Source organism: Notolabrus celidotus, chromosome 18, assembly GCF_009762535.1.
Source record: "Notolabrus celidotus isolate fNotCel1 chromosome 18, fNotCel1.pri, whole genome shotgun sequence".
Taxonomy (NCBI): Eukaryota; Metazoa; Chordata; class Actinopteri; order Labriformes; family Labridae; genus Notolabrus; species Notolabrus celidotus.
This window is the reverse complement of record NC_048289.1, coordinates 6,202,317-6,220,738: the sequence shown is the minus strand read 5'-3', so window position 1 is coordinate 6,220,738 and position 18,422 is coordinate 6,202,317. Positions and strand designations below refer to the sequence as shown.

The 18,422-nt window shown below is 41.8% G+C and overlaps 1 protein-coding gene across 1 annotated transcript in view; it reads right to left on the bottom strand.

Annotated features, from left to right (window-relative positions):
* LOC117830479 (caskin-2-like) overlaps window positions 1-18,422 on the bottom strand; it is an 82,769-nt gene that overhangs the window by 27,979 nt on the left and 36,368 nt on the right. Inside the window, exons 3-6 of the mRNA XM_034708618.1 lie at window positions 11,018-11,069; window positions 6,031-6,128; window positions 2,670-2,815; window positions 548-643 (exon numbers count right to left, since the gene is read on the bottom strand). Of these exons, the coding sequence (XP_034564509.1) occupies window positions 548-643; window positions 2,670-2,815; window positions 6,031-6,128; window positions 11,018-11,069 (392 nt within the window). The remainder of the gene's footprint in view (window positions 1-547; window positions 644-2,669; window positions 2,816-6,030; window positions 6,129-11,017; window positions 11,070-18,422) is intronic.

The window sequence follows — 18,422 nt, the reverse complement described above, 5'->3', positions numbered from 1 at the left end:
ATTTAGTCTTTGAATAGTTGAATACAGTAATTTAGCAGCGTAGAAGGAGTGATATTTGGCAGCACTGTCTCAAACTCTGACACAGATATAACACGTCAACGGAGGGGACACACGCTTGAACTATCAATTAGATATCACAAGTTGCATTGCTGTGATTTTGATCGGTTAAAAGTTGATCAAGTTTGTCATGTGAAGACTGTTGGATATCAGCTGAAGTTGTGTACAATGAACACTCCCCGTGTCACTGCGAGTGCCTGAATGTATACAGGAGATGAGAGTGACCTGTACACGACTGTGCAGTCATTCACTGTGTGGCCATACAGAGTTTGTAAAACCTGCAATGCTGCACTGGAATTAAGGCCCTGAACAGTCAAGACTTTCCACCCTCTGGTTCCAATGACTAATGATAAAGAGTTGTATTGATAATGCTTATAATGGCAGCACAATATTGTCTCCTTTAGGGCTGAAATCAAGAACACTGTTGAATTGAGTAGACCTGCAGGTGAATGAAACTCCATGTTCATGAATATATATATATATGACTCACCTTCAGCCTCCCAAACTCGCAGGCCAGATCAAGAGGCGTCTTCTTGGCTTTGTTCATCAGGCAGGGATTAGACTGATGCTGCAGCAACATCTCAGACTGAAAGAGAAAGGATACAGGTAAGTGATATCACCTTATGTTTTATGCACACACACTCACATGCCAGTCATCCCGACACTTTCTGTGTGCGTGTGTGTGTTCGTGTTTGGTCTTTGAACACAAGAGAGGGACATACGATAGCTCTGTTTGGGGTTGTCAGTGTCGTGTTTGATGGTGTTGTACTGAGGAGGTCATGCCTCCTTATGAGTTGTATGACAGATTTAGGGGTGTGTGTGTCTGCGTGTGTGTCCATAATGTGTGTGTCTGTCCATTAAGACATTCCAGGAGGTATAGGGAGAAGGCCGGAGATGAGGAATGTGTGCCATCAGACTCCTGTGACAAACCTGCATGATGGCATTAATGGCATTACTGGTATTGTTGGTGGACAATATAGGATGAGACACAAAGGGGGTGGATTACAGTGAAATGTGAGGACTGATTATGCCTTGGTACTTTGCCTTTGGCGGCTGGGCTTCAACTTCAACTTTATTTCATCCCCACAGAGTAACAGAGCAAAAACGCACAGAACACCTTAGAATCTAAAGTCAGTGAACCTACAGCAGTGACCAGTACGTCTCTCCTGTAGTGTAATTAGCATATTATTTTATCTGCTATATTTGTTATGACCCATGGGCTAGTTCACCATATCAAATCAAATTGTCGTATCTTTTTGTGCTATATCTTACCAACTCATATCATACTGTGTTGTATCTTTATTTATCATATCTACTCATAACTTATCTTTTTGCACCTTATCTGAAGATGTCGTGTCCATGAATTCAAAAAAGGATGTCACATTATGATTCATCAGACAACAGGACAATTTTCCTGTTCTTAAATGGAATCAATCATATTGTACATTACCTAATCCTATCTTGTCTTGCTTATTGTCTCTCATCTTCTTACATTATATCCCTTCTTATCGTATCTTACAGCATCGTATCCAAGCGGCAACCTCCGGTGTTTAAATATGAAGCCAATGCGAAAGTGCTAAAAACTGCATTTCATCGAGCGTCCACTTGAGGCTGGCTGCAGAAACACTGGACACCACCTACACACTCATTACAGCAGATATAAACATGTTTACAGCCTGGTTCAAAAAAAGGGTTCAGGACTGAGAAGCTCTATCAGCACACACTGTACGGGGGGATTTTTTCAGTATCTTCAAAGATATTAAACGTACAGGTTTCGCCCAAATAAGGGAATGGCTAACTTGATTGACAGGCGGAAACACTGTAGCTGTTAGCGAAAAGGCTAAAGGCCTGCTTCTTTATCTCACACTGAGTTAGGTTGAGTTCAGCATTTCCAATATGGCTCCCGCTGACGACGGGCTTCAAAACAGCGCCTCAGGAACAGATGGATAACGTCACGGATACTACGTCTATTTTTTATACAGTCTATGATCGTATCATATCTTCTCTGGTAATATCTTAAAGTGTCATACAGAATTGTTTTTGGCAATTGATGGTTTTTGGGTAGGGTTATGACATTTTCATCCTCTTCAGTCAACAAAGTTTGCAGGGACAGGAAAAACAAATCAAACACACCCTTCCAAACAGTCTTTGATTTAATAGCCAAGAGGCATCACTTCATCAGCCTGAAAACAAACCATGAAGTCATGTTGTTTGTTTGGACTGACAAAAATCCACAGCACTGCAAGTTAGCTAGTGAGCTATAATGAAAGCTAAGGTTAGTAATCACTTGCTCATTGGCTACCATTGACTCTACAATTACTGGGCAGTGAGCAGTTGAGACAGAGAGGTTTGGACTGAAAGACCACAGACGCATGATGGATGAAAACACACTAAAACCCATAATAAGATATTAAGAATTAGGTGTTTTTAGTCCTAAAAGGAAAGTAGAGTTGTTTTCTTTCACATCTATTGTCTCGCTGAAGTAGTCTTCAGTGTAAAAGCCCTGAAGGAACTCTGTGAATGAGAACAACTCCTCCAACATGCATCCATTCACCCTCGCTCTCTGAAACCTGAGCTGTGAACTGTGTGTGTCCCTGGGTGTGTGTACTCACCACCTCATAGTGTCCATACTGAGCAGACAGATGTAACGGTATCTGTCCGTCAAGAGAGGGGGAGTTGACTGCAGCTCCAGCTCTCAGCAGCAGCAACACAGAGTCTGCTTTCCCCTGCCACGCTGCGTAGTGGAGAGGACGCATGCCTGGAGACAGAAACAGGAGCAAGAGACACGGAGCTGATGAGATGAGAAGGAAAGAGCAGTGAGATGAGCTTTAAGGAGGTTCTACATGTCAAAGTCTATTTAACAGTCACAGGGAGGCCAGCTCAGACGGGGAAACAGCTTTAAAATGTTCTCTGTGGCTCTCTTCTCTGCTTAAGTCTGGGAACACAAACCAGAGGGAATTAGAGTGGTATCATAAATAACTCTTGTTATTGAAAACTCCCATGAAAATACCAATCAATTTTTTTCTTCCATCACTGCCTTGGAAACATTTTTTGGCCACATAGGGGCAGTGAAACAAAGAATGTAAATAAGAAGAAGCCAAAACAAATGTCAAGTATCTCATTGGTTTGTGGACATACCTAGGGCTGGGTGATAATTCAAAAACGATAATTATGGTGATATCATTTTTCTCAATATAAATATAAGACATTTAGACATTTAGAGTGGAGTGTAAACACAGCTGAAAAAGAGCGACAGCGACAATGAGGAAAACTCAAAACCTAGCAGCTCAAAGCAGAGTCGTTAGTCTGACACTGTGTCGACTCTGCGTTAACTATTAACTTAATACACTTCATTAAATAAACTTTCAGGATGTGGGTAAAGGAAGAGCACAGAGACAACTTCTACTGTGCATTTCTAACACCTTTAATGTCCACCGCGACCGTAGGACAACTGAAAACTGAATAACCGTGATGCATTCACTGCCCTGTGGGACACAACATCACTCTGCCCGTAACCATTAGTAATCCTAAAGAGCAGTGCACAACTCAAAACAATACTCTATGAACTGATACACAGAACACAATTTGATATATCTTTGTTTAAATTTAAACTTAAATTTAAATGAAATTATGCAAATAACCTCAATCTGTGAAAAATAAGAATCTATACAATAAAACTAAAATCTCATCTTACATTAAAGACCTGCTTCCTGTTAGCACCGTCAGAAATGATGGATTCAAGAAGTTCATCAGAAAACTAAATCCAGATACAAACTAACGAACTGTCTGGTTCCATCAACTTTCACTCGGGACCAAAAATCTGACTTTAAATTTAAATTAAATAAGGATTTGATATTTATTATGATAGTTATCAATATCGATTGATATGAAATATTTTCTCGTGATAACATAATTTTCAATATCATTTTATTTGTCACCATGTTGTATTTTTCTGGAGTCAAAGCAGCTTTATTTTGACTTAATTTAAAAAGAATCTTAAATTTTTTCCTACAATTCTATCCCTGTTATAAAAAGTGGCCATGGTAATCAGTCACAAGCTGTAATTTAGCCATGCTCTGAAATACATCTTGATTTATGATCTATTTGACACTAAATGGGACAACTACTTAACAACATGAACATCAATGGTACTTGTGAAGACTTGAAACAAGCAGTTAGGACCATAAACTCATTAGGAAAATGTTTTACTGAGGTAATAAATGAACTGTGATGTGGATTTGATTGTTTGTGTAATTTACAGCCTGCCATGCTGTTGCTCCATCAAAGCTCTTTGTATAATAAATGAAGCAGTTAAAGGAAACAAAAGGAGACATGGGTGGAGAAAGCTTACATCCCAAATGAGGAATGGGCTGAAAATACGGCTCGACTATCTGCTACTTATAGGGGGACATATTCTGGATTGAACAAGTTTGATCAGCATATGTGAACATGGGGCCTTTTACAGTTTGATTATCTGTCCATTTGAGGTCAATTTAACAAACTATAGATAATGAACAGATGTACCTAACCTGAAGAGCCAAAGTTTGTTTTTATGTCTATTTGTCCCCATTGTCTCTCACCTGCACCTATCAGTTCATTCATGTGAGAGCTCCAGTGAAGCAGAATGGGGTCTCACTTACTCAATGCAACAAATAGAGTATAAAAAAGAAGATAGAGGTGTAAAGACTCCACTGATACAATGTGAGTGGACTGGGACGCTTCCAAACTGATTGTTTAAATCACCTACTTTTAGGCGTGTTTGCATCATTTCTCCACTTTAAGACTTCTACCTTAAATCTGATCAATAACATCTGCATTTTATTTTATCAATAGATATCGAAAACTATCACGATAAATATCAAATCATTTCATTTAAATGTAAAGGCAGATTTTTGATCCTGAGTGAAAGCTGAAGAAACCAGACGGTTTGTTAGCTTGTATCTGGATTTAGTTCTCTGATAAACTTCTTGAATCCATCATTTCTGACGATCCTAACAGGAAGCAGGTCTTTAATGTAAGAGGACGGCTATTCAGTGTTCAGTTGTCCTACAGTCGCGGTGAGCATTAAACATTTTAGAAATGCACAGGAGAAGTTGTCTCTGTGCTCTTCCTTTACCCACATCCTGAAAGTAGATTTAATGAAGTGTATTAAGTTAATAGTTAACGCAGAGTCGACACAGTGTCAGACTAACGACTGCTTTGAGATGCTAGGTTTTGAGTTTTCTTCAGCTACGTTTACATTCCGCTCTAAACGTCTTTAAGCCCCACCTACCTCTCACCCTGCGACATGATTGGCTGTTCAATGCCGCCTTCTTCTTCTATCTTATGTTGGGTCGCCCATTATCGCCCAGCCCTAATTACAACCCCTTCATGTTGTCTGCAACAACAACAATAATAACAGAATATTTTCTAGATTTTTCTTCCAAAAGGTTCCATTCTCCTGATTTACATTAGTGACATCTTCATTATAAAGTCTTCTCTGATTGGTGCAGCTCTAGTTTGATGCTTTGTGATGCTGCAGCAGCACATTAAACTCTGTTTGCATGACACCCTGAATTTCAGAACCATCATGCTGGCAAAGGTGCCAAAATGTAAATGAAACCATCATAACATTCCTTCAGAAACCTACAGCCGACCTCAGAGGCATCACACGCTTAGCTTTAAGTACACTCGTTTCTGGTCTGAGTATCTGAGCTGCCACTCTCACTGCAACAAATTCCACTGTATGTGTTGGGCTGTGAGTGTGCAGATACTCGCTGCAGTGCTGCTGTCACTGCATGGCAGAAAGACTTCAAAGTGATTCATATTTATTCATGTGGGTCAAACTTATTTTTCAGCTGAGAGTGTCACAAAGCTGTTGAGGAAGTTTTTAAAGCACAATTTAACCCAAACTGACTTCCTGAGTGGGAGCACTGTTTTTTCTGTATTGTGGGTTTGTTCTATGACTCTGAATCTGTTATGCCATCATGATACCGTTGATGTCCTTGATATCCACCGTGGCCTGGGCCTCCAGCAGCAGAGACAGCAGCTCTGTGGTGCCCGTCAGAGCAGCGTGGTGCAGCGCTGAGAAGCTGTGAAAGAGAGAGAGAGAGAGAGAGAGAGAGAGAGAGAGAGAGAGAGGGTCAAGGGATGAGACAAGGAGATGAGGTAATAAATCATTCTGATTATTTTACAACAGGTGAGCCCTTTGCAAACTCCAGACTGAGATGTGTGTGCGTGTGTGTGTGTGTGTGTGCGTGTGCGTGTGTGTGTGTGTGTGTGATCCCATTACAAACTTCAGCCTCTTATGAGAATTTATGTGTTTTATGAGACTGTATCCATATCCGACCATCAACACTTAACACTGCTGTGTGAGTTTCCTGGAGCTGCAGAGATGAAATGTGTGTTTGTCTCTCAGGTTGCTGCACTGTCGACGGAGAGAGAAGTTAAAAACATAAATTCTTGGCAACAAGTTTTGCCTTTGCTTTGGGCGACACCGACACAATCAGTGCTTCAGGGAAGGTGAGCCTCCAAGGAGAGACACAAGCAGAGCCCTATCTCACAAAACAACCCCTCAAGAGGGGATAACATGCCAACTGCAGTGCAGAGGGCTTTCAGCTGGTTTCACAGCCTCAGGCAGTCAGAGTGGAGGAAGTGAGCCAGTGGCTATAAGCAGAACGGATGCGTTTGGGAAGAAAACATACTGTTACTTTTTTAACAGATGTCGAAAACAAACAAAAGTTGCACTATGGAGTTGTTTATGTTTCAGACTGCACAAAAAGACTGACGGCGTGACAGCTCCTCAAAAGTGAAGCCAACACACTTGGAGCTTCCTCTACAGGCTCAGGCTTTGACCAGCTCTTAGTTATGCTGCTATAGGCTTATCTCACCCACCACCCCCAACCCCAACCATAGACCTTTCTGGAGTCCCTGGGCTCCTCTCGTCTCGTAGGTTCCTCTGGATCTCTGCCATAGATGGCCTGCTGTTACAGACATGCCGGACTCCAGCTGCTACAACTACTACTATCGTCTCACCACTATCACCTCTCTCTCTTCATCTCCCTCTATCCCTCTATCCAACACGGTCTCAGCAGATGTGTGTCTAACATGAGTCTGGTCCTGCTGGAGGTTTCTGCTGTTAAAGGAAGTTTGTCCTTGCCACTGTAACTTGCTAAATGCTGCAAAGTGCTCTGCTCATGGTGGATCAAGATGAGATCAGACTGAGTCCTGTCTGTAAGATGGGACTGGATCTTATCCTGTCTTGATGTTGGGTCTTTGTTAATAATAGAACATAGAGTACGGTCTAGACCTGCTCTGTTTGGAAAGAGTCTGAGGATAACATTTGTTGCGACTTGGCACTATATAAATAAAGATAGATAGATAGATAGATAGATAGATAGATAGATAGATAGATAGATAGATAGATAGATAGATAGATAGATAGATAGATAGATAGATTGATTGATTGATTGATTGAAAGCCTCCTCTATGTTACCAGAGAGATATGGGTCAAACTATAAATTCAAAATACAGGTCAAAGACTTTCCTTTTTTGAAGAAGAAGAAGAAGAAGAAGAAGAAGCTAAGTTTTAAACGAGCTGTTTGATTGTATAAAAAGTGATATAACACTGTGACTGACAGCTCTGTTGACAAATGATGCTCCTGTAGAGCTGTGTGCACCGGATCATCAGAGAAAAGGTGGAACAGAGGCGAGTAATGTGACAAACACTGCCACAGGGATCGTTGGACTTTCTCTAACAATGAGTGTCTGCTTCAAACCAACACAAAGGGTTTTATAAAGGTGAAGGTACGATGGTGCCTTTAACAAGTTAAGATGTCAACCTGCCCTTAAAAGAACTCTGATGGACCTCCACACTGTGAAGTCAAAGTTTAGACCCTGTGCTCCAAACAGACACACAAACCCACAACCACATGGTTATTGATTCTGTCCATCCATCCATCTACTCTTTCAGCACACCATACCTTCTCTACTTCCTGAGTTAAAAAACACTTTCTATGCGTGCACACACACACACACACACACACACACACACACACACACATACACTGAGGCTCTCTCTCTCTTTGGTGTTGTCTCAGTGACTGCCACTGTTTGCTTACCTCCCCTCCTCTCTTTATTCCCTCAGCACTGATCTCAAATATCACAGGTACCCCCTTCATCTGCACCCCCCACACACACACGTACACACACTCCATCATGGGTGGACATGTTTAATTTCAACACCCCTATTGTGTGTCACCTCCCACACACTGCACTGACTCTACATGTAGACACACGTAGCTAACCTGAGTCAACACACACGCACACACACTGCCAGTAGGCTAACACATGGGACGAGGGATTCTCTACATGTCTGATGGCCTATATTGATATATCAGAAAAAACACAGACTAAATACTGTAAGGAAAATGTAACAAAGTAACACATACATCCAGCGCCGGCCCAATTTGAAGTCATGAAGTATTTATTGAACACTGGAAGATGAAAGTATTTGTAGTCAGCATACGAAATGTTAAATCAAACACTTCTTAAGGAGTGGGGACTTCAGTGTAGGACATGAAAAGGAAAATTACAGGATTGTGTAAGAGTGACAACTGCCATTTGAATAGGCGCACAAGTGGACTGGCATCAGGTAGTCTTTAATATGAAATGTCCTCAACTGCTCTATTTGACAAACTACAAGCTGAGCAATGCTCCATGACACACTTGTTGGGAACTTGCATTTCATTTGCAGAGGGAGAAATCACTTAATATGCTGCCAAGTTAAACGCAACCCTAGAACATATAACCTTTCAGACACCTCAGTAAACCTGACCCTGTTGTGTCTTGGCTCTTTACATCACCCAGGAAGCACTCAGCTGGGATGACTCCCCTCCTTCTCTATGATCTGGGGGAACCTTCCTGTTGCTTCTAGCTACTTGAGGCTGATCAGTGCCCAGTTTGATGAACTGTTAGCTAGGATCAAGCAGCAACCTCTGGTCTCAAAATATGAAGGCCACGCGGAAGTGTTATAAACTGCAATTCATTGAGTGTCCGCTTGAAGCTGGCTGCAGAAACACGGTAAATCACATACGCACCCATTCAGGAAAGACGATCTTTAAAGCAGAAATAAACATAGAAATAGACTGAGTCCTGAGGAAATGCTACATTCAAATGAATGCTAGTTTTCCATGACTACCAACTAGGGGTGCAACGGATCAAAAAACTCACGGTTCGGATCGGATCACGGTTTTGAGTCACGGATCGGATCATTTTTCGGATCAGCAAAAAAAAAAAAAAAAAAAAAAAAAAAGAAGACAAGACAAATATAACTTTGTCCTCCATTTATTTTGTAAAACCCTTGTAAACTTTTGCCCATTAAATAAAAACAACATTCAACTCAAAATGTACAGCATGTGCAAAGCACCCCATCTGTGGGCCCAGTCCTGCCTCATTCACTGCATTTCATGGCATGGCAGGTGAAGGAGCTGAGGAACTTCAAAAGTTTCACTCCATTCTTCTTTCATTTGCTGATTTTCACCGTCCACTTTTCTTTGAGCTGCAAACTGTGAACACACCGTTTTTGTGCATTCTAGGGTCCTACAGCTGGCAAAGAGCCAATATGTTAACTGCTCCAGAAACGAAAGTGAAAGTTAAAAATTGCACTCAGCAGTGGACTCTAAGTGACCCATTAACAGCCTGTCTACGTATCTGACATGGAGACAAGTCCCGGTAAACACACAGTGACCCAACCAAAACACAGTGAAGGAATAACAGTTCGGGGGCCATAAATACGCGGCCGGATGCGGGCCACGGGCTGCGGGCCGCGTATTGACGGCCTCTGGTCTAGTGGGTACGCAACAGAGTTTCATAACGTGGCTCAAGCACATTCAGCATTCACTGTATTTCACAGGGAACCAAAATGCTCCCATACATGTGACTTAAGAGATGCAGGAGGGTTTTCAAGTCCCTCTGCTCCTTCACTTGCCATGACAACAGCTGCGCTTGACGAGTGTGGATTGAACATGCGGTCATCACGTGAACACGCGCAACTTTTTTCATCAACCGATCCGCGGACCACGTCTGTGCCGAACCGTGGAGAGGCATCCGTACGGATCACGGATCAACAATGATCCGTTGCACCACTACTACCAACCCTAGCTTTAAGGACGTAACTGACTTGACTGACAGGCGGGAACACTGTAGCTGCTGGCTAGGAGGCTCAAAGGCCGCCTCTTTACCTCACACTAGCTCAACAGAAGTTAGATTCAGTTCAGCATTTCCAATATGGCTCCCGCCAAACGATTGGCTTCAAATCGGCGCTCAGGAACAGATGGGTGACGTCATGGATACTACGTCCATTAATTAACAGTTTATGGCTAGGATCAGTTTAAAGATTTTTCTAATGGACACACTCTTAGCTGTTTAAATGATAGAGCTACAAGCTGGCCCACATCTGGTTTATGAGCCTAAATCAAAGAGATTATATTATGCATAGGTTGAAAGGACGCTGAAAATACTACGTCTGTCATAATGCAGATTCGTAAAAAGTTTGAATTAATTCTTTGCTAAATCTATCTGCAAGGTTTGACATGTAAAACCTAAAAACGCTCATCTTTTAAATGGAGTTTGGATCGACCATATTTGGAGCAACCTGAGGATATGAGGAGAATCTCTGCACCGACGAACTTTGGTGCAACAGCGTCAATGTCTTGTATGCATGAACATACCTTAAAGGTGAGGTGAGACCTTTCAAGTGCTCTATATGTCAGAACATGTATGTGATCGAGTCATGAGTCACGATGTGAAGACTGGAGACACAGAGGAGGCAGCCACAGGTAGGGCTTTATTTACTAATCTGCGTGTCAATCAGGACACTGTGACTCTTCCATTGCTTTCTTCTGACTCAACGTTGCACACACACACACACAAACGCACACACACACACACACACACACACACACACACACACTTGTCTTACCCGTCTGAGTCCTGGTAGTTGATGTTGAGTCTCTTGGTGGAGCCCAGCAACTCTGGAAACAGAGAGTGAGAGAGGGAGAGAGGGAGAGAGGGAGGGGATGGAAAAAGACCATTATTACTTGGTGGCATGTTTTTCCTTTCATCACAGTGCTCTCCAGAAATCCCTCCATCCCTGCAGGACCCTACGTGTGTTCTCACTGTTTTCTTTCTCTCCCCCATCATCAGCCCTTCCTTCAAACAACCTGACAGCCCTGACAGGATGGGGAGCTTTCCTCACCTCCCTGCTGCCTCACCCTTCCCTCTCTCAGCGCTCCTGACACCCTCATGGCAGCCGAGTTATTCATGAACGTATGATTGTGCCTCTCAGAAATGCTCAGTTTACTCTGCTTTCTAATCACAGCACAGAGAGAGGGAAAACTATAAAACACAAGCACACGCAGATAAAACAACCCTGTTTTCTTTATTACACCGCAGCAATCAGTGCAAAAATAGTCACTCAGCAAGACTGAACAAGTCATCTCTCACTCACCTTGCAGCTGACAGACTGCTATTTGTCCCATGTCTTACTCATTCACTGATCATACATGAGTCTGCTTCTTTATTCTTCTTCTCTGCCTCTCTCCCACGACAATTAAAACCCATAAGTCACTGTTTGTATTGAGTTTAAATTATTAAGACTACTCTAATATTGGTTTGTTGCAGTCTAAACTTGCCCTAGCAGTTACATAACGTCATATTTTTCCTCCGAAGACGCCAAAAATCTGTCCAAAGTTTGCAAAAGGAGCAAACTTTTCACAGTGACTTCCTCTTCTACATGCATAATCCTCTTTCTCCGACTCCAATCAAACCTGGCTATCATCCCAATCCTCTACTCAGCCCTCAAAGCCTGATTCTACATCACATTCAACTTCACATATCATCTATCTGCCGTGTTATCCCTCCATCCGCAGCCTGTGTGGAGGGCTGGAGACTCTCCTCACACTGCTAAATACGCTCAGACGTCCTACAGCAGAAAGTGACTGTGAAGGCTCTACTGTCCCGCTGACCCACACAGGAACCGGACTGAATACAGAGCCATTCATTGCAGTCAATCTGACTCACTGTTTTCTCCCACTTAGGTGTTGAAAATCCCCAAGTGTGTGTGTGTGTTTGTGTGTGTGTGTGTGTGTGTGTGTGTGTGTGTGTGTGTGTGTGTGTGTGTGTGTGTGTGTGTGTGTGTGTGTGTGTGTGTCTGTGGAAAAGGCAGAGAGAGAAAGGAAAGGAAAGAAAAGTGAATGAGCAGAAGGTTTTAAGTTTTAGGTTCTAGTTCCAGTTGGTGAACAATATGACAAATATCCAACGTTCAATTAAGGCTGGGCGATAATTGGATAACGATAATTAATGTGATATCATTTTTCACGATATGTATACAACAAATGTTTGCTAAAAAATATATATAAATAAACCTGTAATAACACCCCCCAACCACTGGAAAGGGAGGCCTGAATGAGCTTCTTAGACAGAAGAAGAAGCGAACCATGTTGCAGGGTGAGAGGTAGGCGGGGCTTAAAGATGTTTGTAGCGGAATGTAAACACAGCTCAGTGTTTCCCCTACAATTATATTTGGGGGGGGGGGTGGACGCCCACCCCTCCTTGGAAGTTCAGTTAATTTTATTTTCTATATAGCACCAGCTACCTCTCTCATAGATCAGGTCTATACCTAGTTCTTTTATTAAACAGACTAAATACCCTTATGTTATTTATCTTATTTACATGACGGGGTGTCATTTCTGTCTCTACATGATGGCGAGTCTACAATGCTCATCTGCTCTCTGTATTGCACATGGCAAAGTTCCGTCCAGCGGACTGAGGAGGAGAAAAAAAGTCGCAACCACCACAAGAAAAGCAGAAAAAAATCTCTGTCTTTTTGAAGCGCTCTCAGGGCCATCTCTGTGAGGATGGCAACACTCATTCTCCTGCGAGTAGCAGCCGGAGTAGATCTCCTGCTCAGGGTCCAAGTACAGAAAAGAGCCCGAGTGCTCCACGCTCTGCCCCTGACCAGCAGCAAAAGTCCAGTCACCATCATATTTCAGGTTTTGACCTAGCTTGGCTGACAGATCGATAGAAGAAACATCCAACAGCATGACACACCACCAGGATGTCATGGGGGATCCCGCAAGCGCTGTAAATGCTGGAAATACAATGCACTCGAATGGACCAATCACAGGGCTTGTGGTCTGCATCGATTCTACGATTTTGGAGGAGGTGCACGTCAGCTACGTGTGTAGCCCTCTGCGTAGGTACGGGAGCTGGACCTTCGGCGTAGGCCATGCCTTTAGCCTTCAGCTGTAAACTGTGTTCAGTGACAGCAGATGTAAATGATCGGATGAGATGACCGGCTCAAATGCCGATCACTGATTAATTAAAAAACATCCAGTAAAAAGTATCAAAGACGAAGTGTGCTACATTACATGTAAACAACACTTCTAGCAACCTGCTCCAACACAGCACAAAGAGTTGATTTTTAAAGACACATTACATTTAGGATTTTAGGGGGGCCCCCTTGGGTGGCCAATTGCTTTTCGAAGGGCTCCAGCTACCCCCCGGATAGCTCACCTTAGCGTCATGCCTGCATCCAAATAATGTGAAAGCATGGCCATTATATCCAGTCCCCCATCCAACAGGTAACATGTACACAATGCTCATAATGCAATAAAGATGAAAATGGGATTTTGTTGTGAAACCCAAAGTCTGGGGTTTGAACTTCACTTTAAAGCTCTTCTTTCATTTTTCATACTTTGTTCCCTTTTAACTTTCACAGAGTGGGGAAAACATTGAATTCCTTTGGGGTACGTTGGTAAAAATTATGTGTTTCTATTGTCCCTTTATACATGTTCTTTTATTATTTTAAAAAACACATTTTCTCAAACCGTGAATAACATTACTTCAGACCTGGACTAAAGAAAACCCGGTGCCTACCTTCTGAATATCCAAATCTAAATAATATAAAGGAAGCGTATTTTAAGTGATTCATTGTATATTTCCCTCTGAGGTATTTGGATGTGGGCTGCTCATTTTCTCATTTGGTTCCAGAAGATTTAAGACATGTATTTTGGTCTCATGTATTCTTGGAGCGATGACTGTTCTTTTATCTCCTATTAAACTGACACAGGATTTTACCTCTGCAATAAAACTGTGATCACTAGCAACAGCTGTCAATGCATTCACTCGAAGCATGGTGACTTCAGGAGAGAAATGAGAAAAATAAATGTTTCTAATACCTGTATTTCCAAAATCTGCTTCAAACGTTGTTATTACCGGCTCTCCTACTAATCTTCTGGTTGTGTAAGATGCTTGATTCTAATTGTTCAAAACCCCTTGACAACAGTTATTAACTTTTACAAACATGAACAACGTTAGAGGCAAACTGGTCACACGTCATGTCAAATCAATCCACAGAAAAGAGTTCGGACACATTTAGCTTCTGCTTGTTGACACCATAGACCGTAAGGTGAGGTAAAACCATTAGCTTCAGTTAGAATCAAAACAATGTGGGTCAAACGCTAGTTTTGGTTAGCATGCTAACTCTGCAGGCTACGCACATTTTCATATTGGATCCTGTCCATCAATATGATGAAGGAGCGGAGCAGGTGAGAGAAACTTTAGGTTAGTGATCTCTACAAAGAAACTTAAACCATGAGCGGTGGTGATGATAGCAGCAGGGTTCAAAGTTGTGACATTAGTTTATTTTTAAAGGGGTGTGAACCGCAGAGCTCAGAGAAGAAGGAGGAGCGGACATTTCAAATTTCGGCTTCATTTATAAAATTTCAACTTTATTCTCTTTTGGGCTTTTATTTTGGTAATTTTTGCTTTAATCAGAACATCTGACTTCATCCATAATATTCAATTTTCTTTAAACGGTTTAACTTTATCCTCAACATGTTGATTTATAATCATCTTCTGGAAATGATTCCTCACACCTTTACTGTATTTAATCATCATTGTTTTCATTCTCAAAATGTCAAAATGTCAAATTCATTTTAAACTTTTCCACACTGTTGCAAACTGTTTTTATTATGTAGAAAAACTATAGACTGCATAATAAATGGACATAGTGTCTGTAACTTCCCCCATCTGTTCCTGAGGGATGTTTTGAAACCAATCGTCGGCGGGTGCCATATTTGAAATACTGAACACAACCAAACTTCGTCCGAGATAGTGTGAGCAGCTACAGGTTGCCCGCCTGTCAATCAAGTCAGCCATGTCCTTATTTGGGCAACACCCCCCCCCCCTGAGTTACTCAGGGTTAACAGTTTTTTGAACCAGGCTGTTTATTATTGCTGCAAAGATCGTCATTTTTGAATGGGTGTGTATGTGGTTTCTGGTGTTTCTGCAACCAGCCTCTAGTGGACGCTCCATGAACTGCAGTTTTTAGCACTTCAGCATGGGCTTCATATTTTAAGACCAGAGGTTGCGGCTTGAGGAAAACATGGGACTGACTCACTTGACCTCAGTAACTACACAAGTCTTTGAATGTGTCAGCATCGCTGCAACAAAGTCTGAGGGGGCAACGAACAAAAGCCGTGACACGAAAGGACTTTTTCACAACAGTGAAAGCTTTTGTGTAACTTTTAAATAATAAATTGAATGTTTGTTGGATGTCAAATATCTCTTTTACTTTCAGGGTCCTTGCTCAGTGCTTCTTGATTTTGCAGCTCTTCTTTGCTTTCTCTTTCAACAGTCTTGACAGATGCAGAAGTTTGCTAACATGGTTTATAGTCAGACAATCGCTCTCCTTGTAGTGATGTCCCTGCTAGATCTAGAGCAAAAAGTAATACAATTTCAAACCCCAGGCAAAACAATTATCAATGATTTTTTTTTCTGTTGAAATGTGTGACAATAACTCTTGAAAGGAAAAATGTATTACATAATCAAAAGACTAGCTTCAAACCAGCTGACACCAAAAAGTTTGTGGAAATATTCCATACAAAACATGAGAAGGAGAGAATATAAAGCAGACTTTGCATTTGTAGCTTGTAAATGACTTCCCGCTGGAGCCCTGATGAAATATTTAATTCTCTATTTCTTTTGGTTCATTGATCTTTTTTCTCAGCTCACACATGTGAAAAAGGAGAAATATTCTGAATTACAGTGAAACTGGGTTTTCTGTGCATACATAGATCCTCATAATGAAGTTTAAAAAGATAAATAACTACACATAACATTATATTTTTGTAATTTAAAGTACTTTCCCTAATACACCAGACTTGTTTCAGATAAATTGTCTATCACTTCTTCTAGAGATCACTGGATGAGTGCAGCATTCTTGCCTTGGGGGGATTAAATCCCAACATGTCAGAAATGAACAAGCTCACAACTCTACAGGGGGTCTGAGGAAAATTCTACAACAGACGTCAAAATTAATGCGCACAGACTGTGCAGTTATGATTTCAGTCCAGCCTTCCCCCACTGCCAACTCATCAAACAGAAGTTTCATCAGCAGCTGATTTAAAAATGTGATGCCCTTGTTTTCCCTCTATCACAGTTTTGGAAAGACATCCTCTTACTTATCTTTCAGGTCAATGGTGCCAATGTTTAATATCTGATCCATCAGGACAGAAAGTGCATTTCAGGTTTCTGCTGTTTGTTCACATGTTGTGCCTCTCGTGCATCTGCAACACCATAATACAATGTAAAGTCACACTGAGACATAGAGCTGGGCGATATTAAAAGAAGATGTTATCACGATAAATGTTTCATATCAGTCGATATGATTTAAATTTAAAGGCAGATTTTTGCTCCTGAGTGAAAGTTGAAGACAGTTTGTTAACTCTGATAAACTTCTTGAATCCATCATTTCTGACGGTGCTAACAGGAAGCAGGTCTTAAGTGTAAGATCAGATATTTGTGAAGTTTGGTTTGTGGATTCTTACTTTTCTCAGGTTGACATAATTTGTATAAATCTGATTTAAATTTACAACAAATAAACATCAAACTATATTCTGTGTCAGTTTATAGAGTTTTTTTTGTTGTGCTCTCCCTTTTAAGGTTACTAAGGATTACGGGTGGATTTTTGTTGTTTACCACAATGCAGTAAACGGAACCCAGTCGTTCAGCGTTCAGTTGTACTACAGTCATGGTGGACATTAGACGTGTTACAAATGCACAGTAGAAGTTGTCTCTGTGCTCTTCCTTTACCCACATCCTGAAAGTATATTTAAAGCTAGGGTTGGTAGTCTTGGAAAACCAGCATGAATTTGAATGTAGCATTTCCTCATGACTCCGTCTAACCCCTCCCCTCCTCCCTTGGAGCTCCTCCAAAACGACGCCCCCCCGCTCACATGCAAGAGCGCCGCTGATTCTCGACCATATGATCGTGACTGATTCAAAACCGGTCCTCACCAAAACATTATCATAGTGAAAGTTAAAAACACAAACAAACATGGCTGCTGTTAGTACTCACAACTATCATGCTAGCATTATCCAGTTGTACTGGTGACACGATATCAGGAGAAAAGTTATAACACATATATAATACTGTAACAGCTCTACTGTTTGTTAAACGTGTTTACTGTAGATGTTCTTAATTCCTACAGTGTTGACGGTCAGTGAAGGCATCAGGAGAGGTGTAGAGTGTGTGAGTGGGAGAAAGGAGAGGAGAAGTTTTTCATTCATTCAAACATTGATTGTTGCTTTGTTGGTTGGCGTGATCACGGCCGACAGTGACCGGTTAGTAAAGCTCAACGTGTTCACGAATCGGCTCGTCATCACTACAGCGTCCAGACGGACGCTACAATAAATATATATTTTCTGTAGGACTTACTGAACGTCATTAATTATTCTGCTTGTTGGTGAGAGCTTTTTAGACTCTGACCCGGACTACAGTCCTGAGCAAAGCACCTCATCAGGTCAGAGGGGACAGGCCCGAGGACGAGCGAGAGGAGCAGTAAATAGAGTCAGGGGAAGTAGAGGCAGGAGACGGGGACTCGGAGGAGTGCACGCCAGGGAAATGTACGCGCAGGAGGAGGGCAGAACGGCTGGACGGGATTTGATTGGTTTAAAATTTGGGGAGCCAAAAAACGGTGATTGGTTGGTGTTTTCCCAGGTTTACTCCGGCTGTAGATAGCAGCTTTTTTTCACTCTTTTTTAAGAACACATCATGTATTGATTGCCATCAGGACATAAAGATCATTTTAACCAGTATGACAAAAAGTATCTAAATCTGATTACCAACCCCAGCTTTAATGAAGTGTATTAAGTTAATGGTTAACGCAGAGTGGACTCAGTGTCATACTAACGACTCTGCTTTGAGCTGGTAGGTTTTGAGTTTTCTTCAGTGTCGCTGTCGCTCGTTTCAGCTGCGTTTACATTTTGCTCCAACTTCTTTAAGCCCCACCTACCTCTCACCCTGCAGCATGATTGGCTGT